This window comes from Rhinoraja longicauda, chromosome 8, assembly GCF_053455715.1.
Source record: "Rhinoraja longicauda isolate Sanriku21f chromosome 8, sRhiLon1.1, whole genome shotgun sequence".
Classification (NCBI taxonomy): domain Eukaryota; kingdom Metazoa; phylum Chordata; class Chondrichthyes; order Rajiformes; family Arhynchobatidae; genus Rhinoraja; species Rhinoraja longicauda.
In genome coordinates, this window is record NC_135960.1 from 3,210,501 (window position 1) to 3,225,124 (window position 14,624).

A 14,624-nucleotide genomic window follows, 5' to 3' on the forward strand; every position below is an offset into this window, starting at 1 on the left:
ATTCCCGGGATGGCGGGACTGTCGTATGTTGAAAGAATGGAGCGACTGGGCTTATATACACTGGAATTTAGAAAGGTGAGAGGGGATCTTGTTGAAACATATAAGATTATTAAGGGATTGGACACGCTAGATGCAGGAAACATGTTCTCGATGTCGGGGGAGACCAGAACCAGGGGCCACAATTTATGAACGGGGGTCTAATGAGATGGAGGAACTGAAGGAAATCCAGGTTAGTCGGGAATTAAATGGATTAAAGGCAGATAAATCCCCAGGGCCAGATAGGCTGCATCCCAGAGTGCTTAAGGAAGTAGCCTCAGAAATAGTGGATGCATTAGTGATAATTTTTTCAAAACTCTTTAGATTCTGGAGTAGTTCCTGAGGACTGGAGGGTAGCTAATGTAACCCCACTTTTTAAAAAGGGAGGGAAAGAGAAAACGGGGAATTATAGACCAGTTAGTCTAACATCGGTAGTGGGGAAAATGCTAGAGTCAGTTATTAAAGATGTGATAGCATCACATTTGGAAAGTGGTGAAATCATCGGACAAAGTCAGCATGGATTTACCAAAGGCAAATCATGTCTGACGAATCTTATAGAATTTTTCGAGGAAGTCTTTTAGGACCGAGATGAGAAAACATTTCTTCACACAGAGAGTGGTGAGTCTGTGGAATTCTCTGCCACAGAAGGTAGTTGAGGCCAGTTCATTGGCTATATTTAAGAGGGAGTTAGATGTGGCCCTTTTTGCTAAAGGGATCAGGGGTTATGGAGAGAAGGCAGGTACAGGCTACTGAGCTGGATGATCAGCCATGATCATATTGAATGGCGGTGCAGGCTCGAAGGGCCGAATGGCCTACTCCTGCACCTATTTTCTATGTTTCTATGTTTCAAAGAATAAGCGGTAGGCCATTTAGAACGGAGATGAGGAAAAACTTTTTCACTCAAGAGTTGTGAGTCTGTGGAATTCAGAAGGCAGTGGAGGCCGATTCTCTGAGTGCTTTCAAGAGAGAGCTAGATAGAGCTCTCAAGGATAGCGGAGTCAGGGTGTATGGGGAGAGGGCAGGAACGGGGTACTGATTGAGAATGATCAGCCATGATCACATTGAATGGTGGTGCTGGCTCGAAGGGCCGAATGGCCTCTTCCTGCACCTATTGTCTATTGTCTATTGTCCAACTTGGAAGCGTGCTAAATAATTGAAGTTAAAGCAAAACACAGTGGTCAGAAATGTCAAGAGCTTTGCCAATCTGTGCGCAGACCCTGCCTCCGATCAAGGAGATCACGGAGACATGGGAAGGCCAGAATGTGGAGAAGCTCCCGCCTGGATTGTGGGAGAAGCCGAAGCCGCCGCAGGCGTTCTTGCTGCACCTGGGGGTCACGGCCAGAGCACACTCCATGGAGGAGTACCACAAGAACTTCTCATCCGACGTTTCCAAACACTACATCATGAGGTAGGGCAAGGGTGGGTGGGTGTGTGGAACGGGCTGCCGGAGGAGGTAGTTCAAGCAGGTACCATCACAACGGCAAATAAGCATTTACATGCACAGAAACATAGAAAGGAGGTGCAGAACATTGGGGGTGTCGCAAGGCTCAGTGCTGGGAACCCAGTTAATTACAATACTGTATATATATTAACGATTTGGATGTGGCAGCCAGTGTGAGCTGCGAGGAGGATGCTACGAGGCTGCAGGGTGACATGGACAGGTTGGGCAGGTGGGCAGATGCATGGCAGATGCAGTATAATGTGGATAAATGTGAGGTTATCCACTTTTGCGGCACGGTGGCGCAGCGGTAGAGTTGCTGCATAAAACAGCGAATGCAGCGCCGGAGACTCAGGTTCGATCCTGACTACGGGTGCCGTCTGTACGGAGTTTGTACGTTCTCCCCGTGACCTGCGTGGGTTTTCTCCGAGATCTTCGGTTTCCTCCCACACTCCAAAGACGTGCGGGTATGTAGGTTAATTGGTTGGGCAAATGTAAAAAAAATATATTAAAAAAAATTGTGCCTAGTGTGTGTAGGATAGTGTTAATGTGCGGGAATCGCTGGGTGGCGCGGACCCGGTGGGCCGAAGGGCCTGTTTCCGTGCTGAATCTCTAAATCTAAAAAAAATCTTTTAAAAATCTGAAAAATATGAGGAAGGGGAGGAAAATGGGAGATCAGCCAATATGTTGAATGGTATTCAAGAACGAGCGGGTTAACATATGATCGTCGTTTGATGGCACTACGCCTCTACTCGTCGGAGTTTAGAAGGATGTGGGGGAACCTCACTGAAATAGTGAAAGGCCTGGATAGAGTAGATGTGGAGTGGATGTTCCCACCAGTGGGAGAGTCTAGGACCAATAAGCCACAGAATCAAAGAACGTTCCTTTAGGAAGAAGATGAGGAGGGATTTCTTTAGTCAGTGGGTGGTGAATCTGTGGAATTTATTGGCACAGAAGGCTGTGGAGGCCACGTTAATGGATATTTTGAAGGCAGAGATAGATAGATTCTTGATTAGCCCGGGTGTGAGTATTGGGTGTGAGCTTGATTAGCCCGGGTTCAGTATTGATGTGGATAGAGAACTGGCTGGCAGACAGGAAGCAAAGAGTAGGAATAAACGGGTCCTTTTCAGAATGGCAGGCAGTGACTAGTGGGGTACCGCAAGGCTCAGTGGTGGGACCCCAGCTATTTACAATATATATTAATGATTTGGACGAGGGAATTCAATGCAACATCTCCAAGTTTGCGGATAACACGAAGCTGGGGGGCAGTGTTAGCTGTGAGGAGGATGCTAGGAGGCTGCAAGGTGACTTGGATAGGTTAGGTGAGTGGGCAAAGGCATGGCAGATGCAGTATAATGTGGATAAATGTGAGGTTATCCACTTTGGTGGCAAGAACAGGAAAGCAGACTATTATCTGAATGGTGGCCGATTAGGAAAAGGGGAGATGCAACGAGACCTGGGTGTCGTGGTACACCAGTCATTGAAAGTAGGCATGCAGGTGCAGCAGGCAGTGAAGAAAGCCAATGGAATGTTGGCATACATAGCGAGGGGATTTGAGTATAGGAGCAGGGAGGTTCTGCTGCAGTTGTACAGGGCATTGGTGAGACCACACCTGGAGTATTGCGTACAGTTTTGGTCTCCTAATCTGAGGAAAGACATTCTTGCCATAGAGGGAATACAGAGAAGTTTCACCAGATTGATTCCTGGGATGGCAGGACTTTCATATGAAGAAAGACTGGATAGACTCGCTGGAATTTAGAAGATTGAGGGGGGATCTTATAGAAACTTACAAAATTCTTAAGGGGTTGGACAGGCTAGATGCAGGAAGATTGTTCCCGATGTTGGGGAAGTCCAGAACAAGGGGTCACAGTTTAAGGATAAGGGGGAAGTCTTTTAGGACCGAGATGAGAGGAGTTTTTTTTCACACAGAGAGTGGTGAATCTGTGGAATTCTCTGCCACAGAAGGTAGTTGAGGCCAGTTCATTGGCTATATTTAAGAGGGAGTTAGATGTGGCCCTTGTGGCTAAAGGGATCAGGGGGTATGGAGAGAAGGCAGGTATAAGATACTGAGTTGGATGATCAGCCATGATCATATTGAATGGCGGTGCAGGCTAGAAGGGCCGAATGGCCTACTCCTGCACCTATTTTCTATGTTTCTATGTGAGGCTATGGGGAGAAGACAGGAGAATGGGGTTAGGAGGGACAGATAGATCAGCCATGATTGAATGGTGGAGTAGACTTAATGGGCCGAATGGTCTAATACTGCCCCAATTACTTATGAATAGCAGAGCAGGTTTCAGGGGCTGTATGCACTTCTCCAGCTTCCATTTCTTCGGTTCTTATTAGTTTAGAGATACAGCATTGAAACGTGGCCCATCGAGGCTTCGCCAACCATCAACCATCCGTTCACACTAGCTCTTCGTTGTCCCTCTTTTCCCCCCCACTCCCGACAGCACATTTGAGACTTTTTTTACAGAGGGCAATTAACCTACAAACTGCATGTTTAGTTTTAGTTTAGAGATACAGCGCGAAAACAGGCCCTTTCGGCCCACCGGGTCCGCGCCGCCCAGCAATCCCCGCACATTAACACTATCCTATACCCACTAGGGATGATTTTTACATTTACCAAGCCAATTAACCTACACACCTGTTCGTCTTTGGAGTGTGGGAGGAAACCGAAGATCTCGGAGAAAACCCGCGCAGGTCACGGGGAGAACGTACAAACTCCGTACAGACGGCGCCCGTAGTCGGGATCGAACCCGGGTCTCCGGCGCTGCATTCGCTGTAAGGCGGCAACTCTACCGCTGCGCCACCGTGACCGCCCAAATGGTGATATGAGAGAACACCAAAGCACCCGGAGGAATCCCACATGCTCACAGGGAGAATGTGCGAACTTAACACAGGCAGCACCCTTGGTCACGACCGGACCCGGGTCTTTGGCGCTGTGAGGCAGCAGCTCTACCAGCTGAGCCGGTGTGTACTGGGTCGCACTGTCACGTAATAGAGTGCCAAAACGCTGGGAAGAAAGGAATCCAATCCCATGCGATGGGGCGAAGGCAGGGGAGCACGGTTCAGAGAAAAAATAGATCAGCCATGATCGAATGGCAGAGCAGACTCGATGGGCCGAATGACCTAATTCTGCTCCTGCGTCCTATGGTCTCATAACAGAGTGGATGTGCAGAGGATGTTCCACTGGCGGGAGAGTCTAGTACCAGAGGGCAGAGCCACAGAATAAAAGCTCGTACCTTTAGAAAGGGAATGAGGAGGAATTTCTTTAGTCAGGGGGTGTTGAATCTGTGGAATTCATTCCGACAGACGGCTGTGGAGGCCAAGTCAATGGATGTTTTTAAGGCAGAGATTGGCATGTTCTTGATTAGTGCGGGTGTCAGGGGTTATGGGGCGAAGGCAGGAGAAGGGGGTTGGGAGGGAGAGATAGATCAGCCACGATTGAATGGCGGAGCAGACTCGATGGGCCGAACGGCCGAATTCTGCTCCGATGTCCTACGGCTTTACACTAATTTGTTCACTAACTTCTGCGTTGGCAGAAACCTTATTTCAGCGCCACTCTCAGCCATTTTGCAAGCTGGAAACGGTGGGAGGACCTGGGGCAAGTGGTCCGATACCTGCGCCGACCCACTCAAATTTGCCTCAAAGGACGACAGGAGGCTCACGACCGACATCCTCTCGACGGTTCTGAGGTAAGTGTGAACTTTGTTGCCGCTCGGCCTTGGAGCTGAATTCCCATCTCATTTCAGACATCCAGACCATCCCATAGCACGGAAGGAGGCCAATTTAAGTCCTCCCATCTGCAGGAAGCCATATTTGTGAGAGCTGGTCAAAAACATTGTGGAATGATTCACCAGGTTAATCCCCGGGATGGCGGGACTGTCGTGTGTGGAAAGATTGGAAAGACTGGGCTTGTATTCACTGGAGTTTAGAAGGATGAGAGGGGATCTTATAGAGGCCAATTCTCTGAATGCATTCAAGAGAGAGCTAGATAGAGCTCTTAAGGATAGCGGAGTCAGGGGGTATGGGGAGAAGGCAGGAACGGGGTACTGATTGAGAATGATCAGCCATGATCACATTGAATGGCGGTGCTGGCTCAAAGGGCCAAATGGCCTCCTCCTGCACCTATTGTCTATTGTCTATTGACGTGTAAAATTATAAAAGGACTGGACAAGCTAGATGCAGGAAAAATGTTCCTAATGTTGCGGGAGTCCAGAACCGGTGGCCACACACAGTCTAAGAATAAAGGGGAGGCCATTTAAAACTGAGGTGAGAAGACACTTTTTCACCCAGAGAGTTGTGAATTTGTGGAATTCTCTGCCACAGAAGGCAGTGGAGGCCAATTCACTGGATGAATTTAAAAGAGAGTTAGATAGAGCTCTAGGGGCTAGCAGGATCAAGGGGTATGTGGAGAAGTCAGGCACGGGTACTGATTGTGGATGATCAGCCATGATCACAGTGAATGGCGGTGCTGGCTCGAAGGGTCGAATGACCTCCTCCTGCACCTGTTCTCTATGTTTCTATGTAATGACACAGTAAAGAAAAGCTTTGAAGTTTAACATGTTCTGGCTGTTTGGTTTCAACTTTCCAATTTGTTCAACTCCCTTGTTTGGTTTAGTTTAGAGATACAGTGTGGAAACAGGCCCTTCGGCCCACCGAGTCCATGCCGACTAGTGATCCCCGCACACTAACACTATCCTACACACACTAGGGATAATTTACAATTTTGCCAAGCTACTTAACTTACAAACCTACACGTCTTTGGAGTGTGGGCGCGAACCGGAGCTCCCGGAGAAAACCCACGCAGGTGACCGCGCTTTTGTGGTTGCAGCTCCGAGACTGTGGAACAGCATCCCTCTCCCCATCAGAACTGCCCCCTCCATCCACTCCTTTAAGTCCAGGCTCAAAACCTATTTCTACTCCCTAGCGTTTGAGGTTCTCTGAGGGGGCGCTGTGAACTGTTTATGTATGTGCTGTTATGTTTGTGTACCATTGTATGTTCGTTCTTAGTACCTGAACTGATGTACAGCACTTTGGTCAACGTGGGTTGTTTTTAAATGTGCTATACAAATAAAATGGACTTGACTTGACAGGGAGAACATACAAACGCCATACAGATTGCACCCGTAGACAAGATCGAAGCTGGGTCTCTGGCGCTGTAAGGCACCAACTCTACCGCTTTACACCCATGCCGTCTATTTGGCCCAACATGTTCTGGCTCTTTGGTCGCAACTTTCCAATTCGTTCAACACCCTTGTTTAGTTTAGTTTCGAGATACAGCATGGAAACAGGTCCTTCTGCCCATTGAGTCCGCGTCGAGCAACGATCCCCCCGTGCGCTATTTCTATGCTATCCCTCTTCCGCGTCCTGCACGCTAGGGGCAATTTACAGAAGCCAATGAACCTACAAACCTGTAAGACTTTGGAGTTTGGGAGGAATCCGAAGCGCCCGGAGAAAACCCACCTGGTCACAGGAGGAACATGGGCGGCACGGTGGCGCAGCGGTAGAGTTGCTGCCTTACAGCGAATGCAGCGCCGGAGACTCAGGTTCGATCCTGACTACGGGCGCCGTCTGTACGGAGTTTGTACGTTCTCCCCGTGACCTGCGTGGGTTTTCTCCGAGATCTTCGGTTTCCTCCCACACTCTAAAGACGTACAGGTTTGTAGGTTAATTGGCTGGGCAAATGTAAAAATTGTCCCTAGTGGGTGTAGGATAGGGTTAGTGTGCGGGGATCGCCGGGCGGCGCGGACCCGGTGGGCCGAAGGGCCTGTTTCCGCGCTGTATCTCTAAATCTAAACATGCAAACTCCGCACAGACAGCCCCCGAATCCGGGTCTCTGGCAACGTGAGGCGGCAACTTTACCACACCTTTCTTTAAATAGTGATCACATTGAATGGTGGTGCTGGCTCGAAGGGCCGAATGGCCAACTCCTGCACCTATTGACTATCGTCTATAGTGGGGGTCACATTTGCTACCCTCCAATCTGCAAGAACTACAATTTATTTTATGTCTTGACCCATGGGAAGTGGATCAGCACTTTGCAGGATCTTTTTTGCATTGGCAGGGGTAAATTTTGTTTAGTTTAGTTTTGTGTCATGTGTACCGTGACCCTCTCTCACTGCCCCCATCCGTCTGTGATTGCCGCTGTTCCAATAGACAATAGGTGCAGGAGGAGGCCATTCGGCCCTTCAACCCAGCACTCGAGCCTCCGATTCGAAATCGCTTGTTAATCCACACCACAGGCTCTGAAGCAGCCTAACTCTCCACTCCATTATTAGTTTAGTTTAGTTTAGTTTGGTTTAGTTTAGTTTCGAGAGCGTGCCGGAGTTCGGAAGGACCCACGTTGGTGCCGGATGCGCAGCCAAGAGCAAAGAGGGTCCCGTATTGGGGGGGGCTGCCGAGAGAACAGATAAGGACCCGGCTTGGGGGGTGGGGGTGGGGGTGGGGGGGGGGGGGCGGTGGGGGATGCTGAGAGCAAAGAGGGACCCGGCATGGGCGGCCCACCGACGACAAAGGGAGACCATTGGGAACTCGATGGAACACTTTGTAACTTTCTCAGCGCCCTATAGGTGGCGTCTCTTTGCATACCCTGTGAATTACAAAAGAAAGGATCTCACTGGGACTCGCCACATGTGATAATAAGGTATCATTCATTTATTCGTATCATTCGGAAACAGGCCATTCCGCGCCCACTGAGTCCGCGCCGCCCTCCAGTTCTATCCCACACATTATTTGAGGTCGTAGCGTTCAATAACAATAGACAATAGACAATAGGTGCAGGAGTAGGCCATTCGGCCCTTCGAGCCAGCACCAACATTCAATGTGATCATGGCTGATCATTCTCAATCAGTACCCCGTTCCTGCCTTCTCCCCATACCCCCTAACTCCACTGTCCTTAAGAGCTCTATCTAGCTCTCTCTTGAATGCATTCAGAGAATTGGCCTCCACTGCCTTCTGAGGCAGAGAATTCCACAGATTTTCAACTCTCTGCCTGAAAAAGTTTTTCCTCATCTCCGTTCTAAATTCTCCCTTATACTTAAACTGTGGCCCCTGGTTCTGGACTCCCCCAACATTGGGAACATGTTTCCTGCCTCTTAATAATCTTATATGTTTCGATAAGATCTCCTCTCATCCTTTTAAATTCCAGTGTATACAAGCCCAGTCGCTCCAGTCTTTCAACATACGACAGTCCCGCCATTCCGGGAATTAACAATAGACAATAGACAATAGACAATAGGTGCAGGAGTAGGCCATTCAGCCCTTCGAGCCAGCACCGCCATTCAATGCGATCATGGCTGATCACTCTCAATCAGTACCCCGTTCCTGCCTTCTCCCCATACCCCCTCACTCCGCTATCCTTAACAGCTCTATCCAGCTCTCTCTTGAAAGCATCCAACGAACTGGCCTCCACTGCCTTCTGAGGCAGAGAATTCCACACCTTCACCACTCTCTGACTGAAAAAGTTCTTCCTCATCTCCGTTCTAAATGGAGTAATCCTAGTAATCCTACGCTGCACGCCCTCAATAGCAAGAATATCCTTCCACAAATCTGTGGGGGTGGCTGTAGGGAAGAAGCTGTTCCTGAACCTGGATGTTAAGACTTTTGGGCTCCTGTACCTTCTTCCCGATGATATGAGTGCATGGCCAGGGCTGTGTGGGTCTCCGATTATGCAATAAAGGTGAATGCCATTAGAGTTGTTAATATTCTTGCCTTGTTAAATACGGGTCTATAAATCTGGAGACTCAAAGCAACAAGCTGGTAAGCACCGAAGAAAGACACAGAATGCTGGAGTAACTCATTCTGAGGCCCAACGCAAATTGGAGGAACACCACCTCATATTTCCCTCTGGTTGGTTCCGCTTCTGGTTGATTACCACCCAAGCACCTCATAAGTGGTTATCTCGCGCAGGTCGCTCGGGCAGCTTACAACCCAGCGGTGAGAAAACTGATTTGTCCTCACTTCAATTAACCCTTTGCTTTCCCTCTCTCTCTGTCGCTCCCCACCCTAGTTCTCTGATTAGTTTCACTGTCCTTCTGATGAATGTTACTGATTGTATGCCTCGTTGTCACCTTCCCCTCAGCCAACAATGAACCATTCTCCATTCTCATCGTCTGCTTTGATTTGTCCTTTTCACACCTTACCTTTCCATATCTCCCCTGATTCCAGTCTATAGAAGGGTCTCACCCCCTGTAAACCTCACCCATTCCTTCTCTCCAGAGATGCCACCTGTCAATAGACAATAGACAATAGGTGCAGGAGTAGGCCATTCAGCCCTTCGAGCCAGCACCACCATTCAATGTGATCATGGCTGATCATTCTCAATCAGTACCCCGTTCCTGCCTTCTCCCCATACCCCCTGACTCTGCTATCCTTAAGAGCTCTATCTAGCTCTCTCTTGAATGCATTCAGAGACTTGGCCTCCACTGCCTTCTGAGGCAGAGAATTCCACAGATTCACAACTCTCTGACTGAAAAAGGTTTTCCTCATCTCAGTTCTAAATAGCCTACCCCTTATTCTTAAACTGTGGCCCCTGATTCTGGACTCCCCCAACATTGGGAACATGTTCCTGCCTCTAACGTGTCCAACCCTTAATAATCTTATATGTTTCGATAAGATCCCCTCTCATCCTTCTAAATTCCAGTGTGTACAAGCCTAGTCGCTCCAGTCTTTCAACATATGACAGTCCCGCCATTCCGGGAATTAACCTAGTAAACCTACGCTGCACGCCCTCAATAGCAAGAATATCCTTCCTCAAAATTGGAGACCAAAACTGCGCACAGTATCATATCATATCATATCATATATATACAGCCGGAAACAGGCCTTTTCGACCCACCAAGTCCATGCCGCCCAGCGATCCCCGCACATTAACACTATCCTACACCCACTAGGGACAATTTTTACATTTACCCAGCCAATTAACCTACATACCTGTACGTCTTTGGAGTACTCCAGGTGCTGTCTCACTCAGGCCCTGTACAACTGCAGAAGGCCAACATTCCATTGGCTTTCTTCACTGCTGTACCTGCATGCTTCCTTTCAGTGACTGATGCACTAGGGCACCAAGATCTCGTTGTACGTCCCCTTTTCCTAACTTGACACCATTCAGATAATAATCTGCCTTCTTATTCTTACCACCAAAGTGGATAATCTCACACTTATCCACATTGAACTGCATCTGCCATGCATCCGCCCACTCACACAACCTGTCCAAGTCACCCTGCAACCTCATAGCATCTTCCTCACAGCTCACACTGCCACCCAGCTTTGTATCATCTGCATATTTGCTAATGGTACTTTTAATCCCTTCATCCAAGTCATTAATATATATTGTAAATAGCTGGGGTCACAGCACCGAGCCTTGCGGTACCCCACTAGTCACTGCCTGCCATTCGGAAACGGACCCATTTATCCCCACTCTTTGCTTTCTGTCTGTCAACCAATTTTCTATCCATATCAGTACCCTACCCCCAATACCATGTGCTCTAATTTTGCCCACTAATCTCCTATGTGGGACCTTGTTGAAGGCTTTCTGAAGGTCGAGGTACACCACATCCACTGGCTCTCCCCTGTCAATTTTCCTAGTTACATCCTCAAAAAACTCCAGTAGATTAGTCACCCGCTGAGATACACCAGCATTTTCCGCCTCGTTACCTTTGGTGTAAACCAGCGTCTGCAGTTCCTCCCCCGCACAAGCTCGGAGGCAGCGGTTTGTCGTGCTTGCATGTCACCGCACGTTTGAGGTTGACGGCTCTTTGGTTTTTATTGCAGGTGTCTGTTGGAAGACGACTCCTTCCAGCAGGTGCTGGCAGCCCAGTCGGCCGAGCCCATCCCCTACTTTGTGCAGTTCTGGAGTGAGGAGGGCGAGGAGCTGGCCGTGAGGAACGCCAAGATAGCCGAGGCTGAGGCTTTGAGGGTGGACTTCAGCGCTGAGCGAGAGGAGGACAGTACCCAGCTGTCAGGGTCTGAGGAAGGGTCGAGCTTGACTGACCCGGAGACCTCAGACGTCAAGCAGGACACAGAGTCGGCCAGCGATGAAGTGGATGACAAGCTGCTCACGGAGGAAGGGCAGGAGTCTCTGAATGCAATTCGTATCGAAGAGCAGCTCGCTCGAAGGCAACACCTGAAAAGGTAAGCAATAAAAAGCTAGCATCATGATAGGCGCGAGACATCAAGGGCCAAAGGGCCTGTTGCAGCGATTCTGGCCTTCCATCACAGTGAGGAGGGGACTGGAGGAGACTCACTGTGATGGATGTTTCTTTTTTTTGTTGTGTTCTGTGTTGGTTGGGGTTGGGTAATTTGTTTATTTTATTGCTCTTATTGTTGGACTGTGGGTGACGAAATCCCGTCCAAAAGACTTGTTTTTTGGATGACAAATAAAGATATCCTGAATCCTTTAGTTTAGTTTCGAGATACAGCGCGGAAACAGGCCCCTCGGCCCACCGGGTCCGCGCCGACCAGCGATCCCCGCACATTAACACCATCCTGCACCCACTAGGGACAATCTTTTCATTTGCCAAGCCAATTAACCTACATACCTGCACGTCTTTGGAGTGTGGGAGAAAGCCAAAGATCTCGGAGAAAACCCACGCAGGTCACGGGGAGAACGTACAAACTCCGTACAGACGGCGCCCGTAGTCGGGATGGAACCTGGGTCTCAGGCGCTGCATTCGCTGTAAGGCGGCAACTCTACCGCTGCGCCACCGTGACCGCCCTAATGTACTGATAACAACATGATACGCTACGATAGAACTTTATTTATTCACAAAATGCTGGAGGAACTCAGCGGGTCAGGCAGCATCTCAGAAGAGAAGGAATGGGTGACGTTTCGGGTCGAGACCCTTCTTCAGACTGTTATTTTCTGATAGAACTTTATTTATCACAGGGGGGAAATCGGTCTGCCAACTGTCTAAAATACAACAAGATACATCAAATGTGAAATTAAAGTGACGAGTGAAAAGGATTGGGGATGTGCAAAGATTGGGGATGGGGGGGAGGGGCGGGGGGGGGAGCCCATCTGATTGAGAATGATCAGCCATGATCACATTGAATGGCGGTGCTGGCTCAAAGGGCCGAATGGCCCACTCCTGCACCTATTGTCTATTGTCTATTGTCAAACCTACAAACAATATTATTAAATGGAATGGAATTTACAACCCCCGTCGTGCCATTTTTAAGGGTCTCAGACGTTAGAGATTCGGCACGGAAACAGGCCCGTCTGCCCACCGAGTCCGCACTGACCAGCGATCACCCCGTACACTAACACTATCCCACACATTAGCGACAATTAACGATTTTTTACCAAAACCAATGAACCTACAAACCTGTATTTTTTTTCTGGAGCATGGGAGGAAACCGGAGCACCCGGAGAAAACCCACGCAGGTCAATAGACAATAGACAATAGGTGCAGGTGTAGGCCATTCGGCCCTTCGAGCCGAACGGGGAGAACGTACAAACTCCGTACAGACAGCGCCCGTGGTCAGGATCGAACCCGGGTCGCTGACGCAGTAAGGCAGCAACTCTCCCACTGAGCCACCTGGTGCTGTTAGTGTCCTCCACCTCACCCTGCTACAGCAGGCAGTGTCCGATCCACAAGCTGCAGCGGCTTTCCTTTTCTTTAACATTGCAGCATCTGTTTTCGGTTTACCGCAAAGGCTGGAGGTTTGGACAAGCTGAATGGGTGGCGGGAGGTCAAGTCAAGTCAATTTTATTTGTATAGCACATTTAAAAACAACCCACGTTGACCAAAGTGCTGTACATCTGATTAGGTACTAAGGAAAAAATGAAACATACAGTAGCACACAAACATAACAGCACATACAAAACAGTTCACAGCGCCTCCTCAATGAGCCTCAAACGCTAGGGAGTAGAAATAGGTTTTGAGCCTGGACTTAAAGGAGTCGATGGAGGGGGCAGTTCTGATGGGGAGAGGGATGCTGTTCCACAGTCTAGGAGCTGCAACCGCAAAAGCGCGGTCACCCCTGAGCTTAAGCCTAGACCGCGGGATAGTGAGTAGCCCCAAGTCGGCCGACCTGAGGGACCTGGAGTTAGAGAGGTGGGTTAGAAGATTTTTGATGTAGGGGGGGGAATGTCCATTTAGGGCTTTATATGTGAATAGGAGGAGCTTGAAGTTGATTCTGTACCGTACTGGGAGCCAGTGGAGAGAGGCCAGAATCGGGGTGATGTGGTCCCTTTTACGGGTACCCGTCAGGAGTCTCGCTGCGGCGTTTTGGACCAGTTGCAGGCGGGACAGGGAAGATTGGCTGATCCCAGTATATAGGGAGTTGCAGTAGTCAACGCCATAAGGCACTAGCTCTACCGCTACGCCGCCGTGCCGCCTCTGGAACCCTCTTCACCTCAACAACATGTCTGCTGAGATTCGGTTTATACCATTTTTGCTTCTGAATCATCATCGGCGGTCACTCGAAGCGAGTATGACTGTCCTCTCTTGTAAGGACGCCCGTGCGTGACTTTGTCTAACGTGGGGAGACTGGTGCACAGACAGCCACTACACGGTCTTGACAGATCTGGGTCAGGATCCAGTGGCGTGGAGTCCAAGACAACCGGGGACCTTTTTCTGCTGCAGCCTTCATCCATCCGCCTTCCCAGCCATTGTGACGCTCCTACTAAAGTCAGCCGTTATCCTCCCTCTGCCTGTTCCACCGTTGAGGTCTCGGTTGGATCGCTCTTTGTCAGGGACCTCCCCCCTCGACCTTACCGCCATGGGTGACCCTACCAGGAGCGTAGCCCCAGACGGCATCGCTCTCAGGATCTCAGGACCACACGAGCTTCTCCACCACCACAAGGTGACAATCCCCGGAAAAGACTTCTAAAATCATAGGTTTAAGTTCACGTGCACCTTTTCAAACCTTATCTACTATGTCAGTGATGCCGATGCAGACATCGTTGAGACCAAACTTCGACTAGGCGACCGTTTCGCCAAGACACGCTGGATCTCCCAGTTTCTCACCATTTTAACTTATGTTGTGCTGTTTAGTTTTCGTTTAGGGATGCAGCGTGGAAACAGGCCCTTTGGACCACTAAGTCCGCGCCGACCAGCGATCCCCGCTCACTAATACTATCCTACACACACTACGGACAGTTTACAATTTTACCCAAGCCAATTAGCCTACAGACCTGTAG

At 49.4% G+C, this 14,624-nt stretch overlaps 1 protein-coding gene across 1 annotated transcript in view; it reads left to right on the forward strand.

Annotated features, from left to right (window-relative positions):
• The window catches only part of cfap65 (cilia and flagella associated protein 65), a 198,388-nt gene that overhangs the window by 156,546 nt on the left and 27,218 nt on the right, over nt 1-14,624 (forward strand). The window contains exons 29-31 of the mRNA XM_078404358.1: nt 1,251-1,444; nt 5,020-5,172; nt 11,252-11,611. Coding sequence (XP_078260484.1) covers nt 1,251-1,444; nt 5,020-5,172; nt 11,252-11,611 — 707 coding nt within the window. The remainder of the gene's footprint in view (nt 1-1,250; nt 1,445-5,019; nt 5,173-11,251; nt 11,612-14,624) is intronic.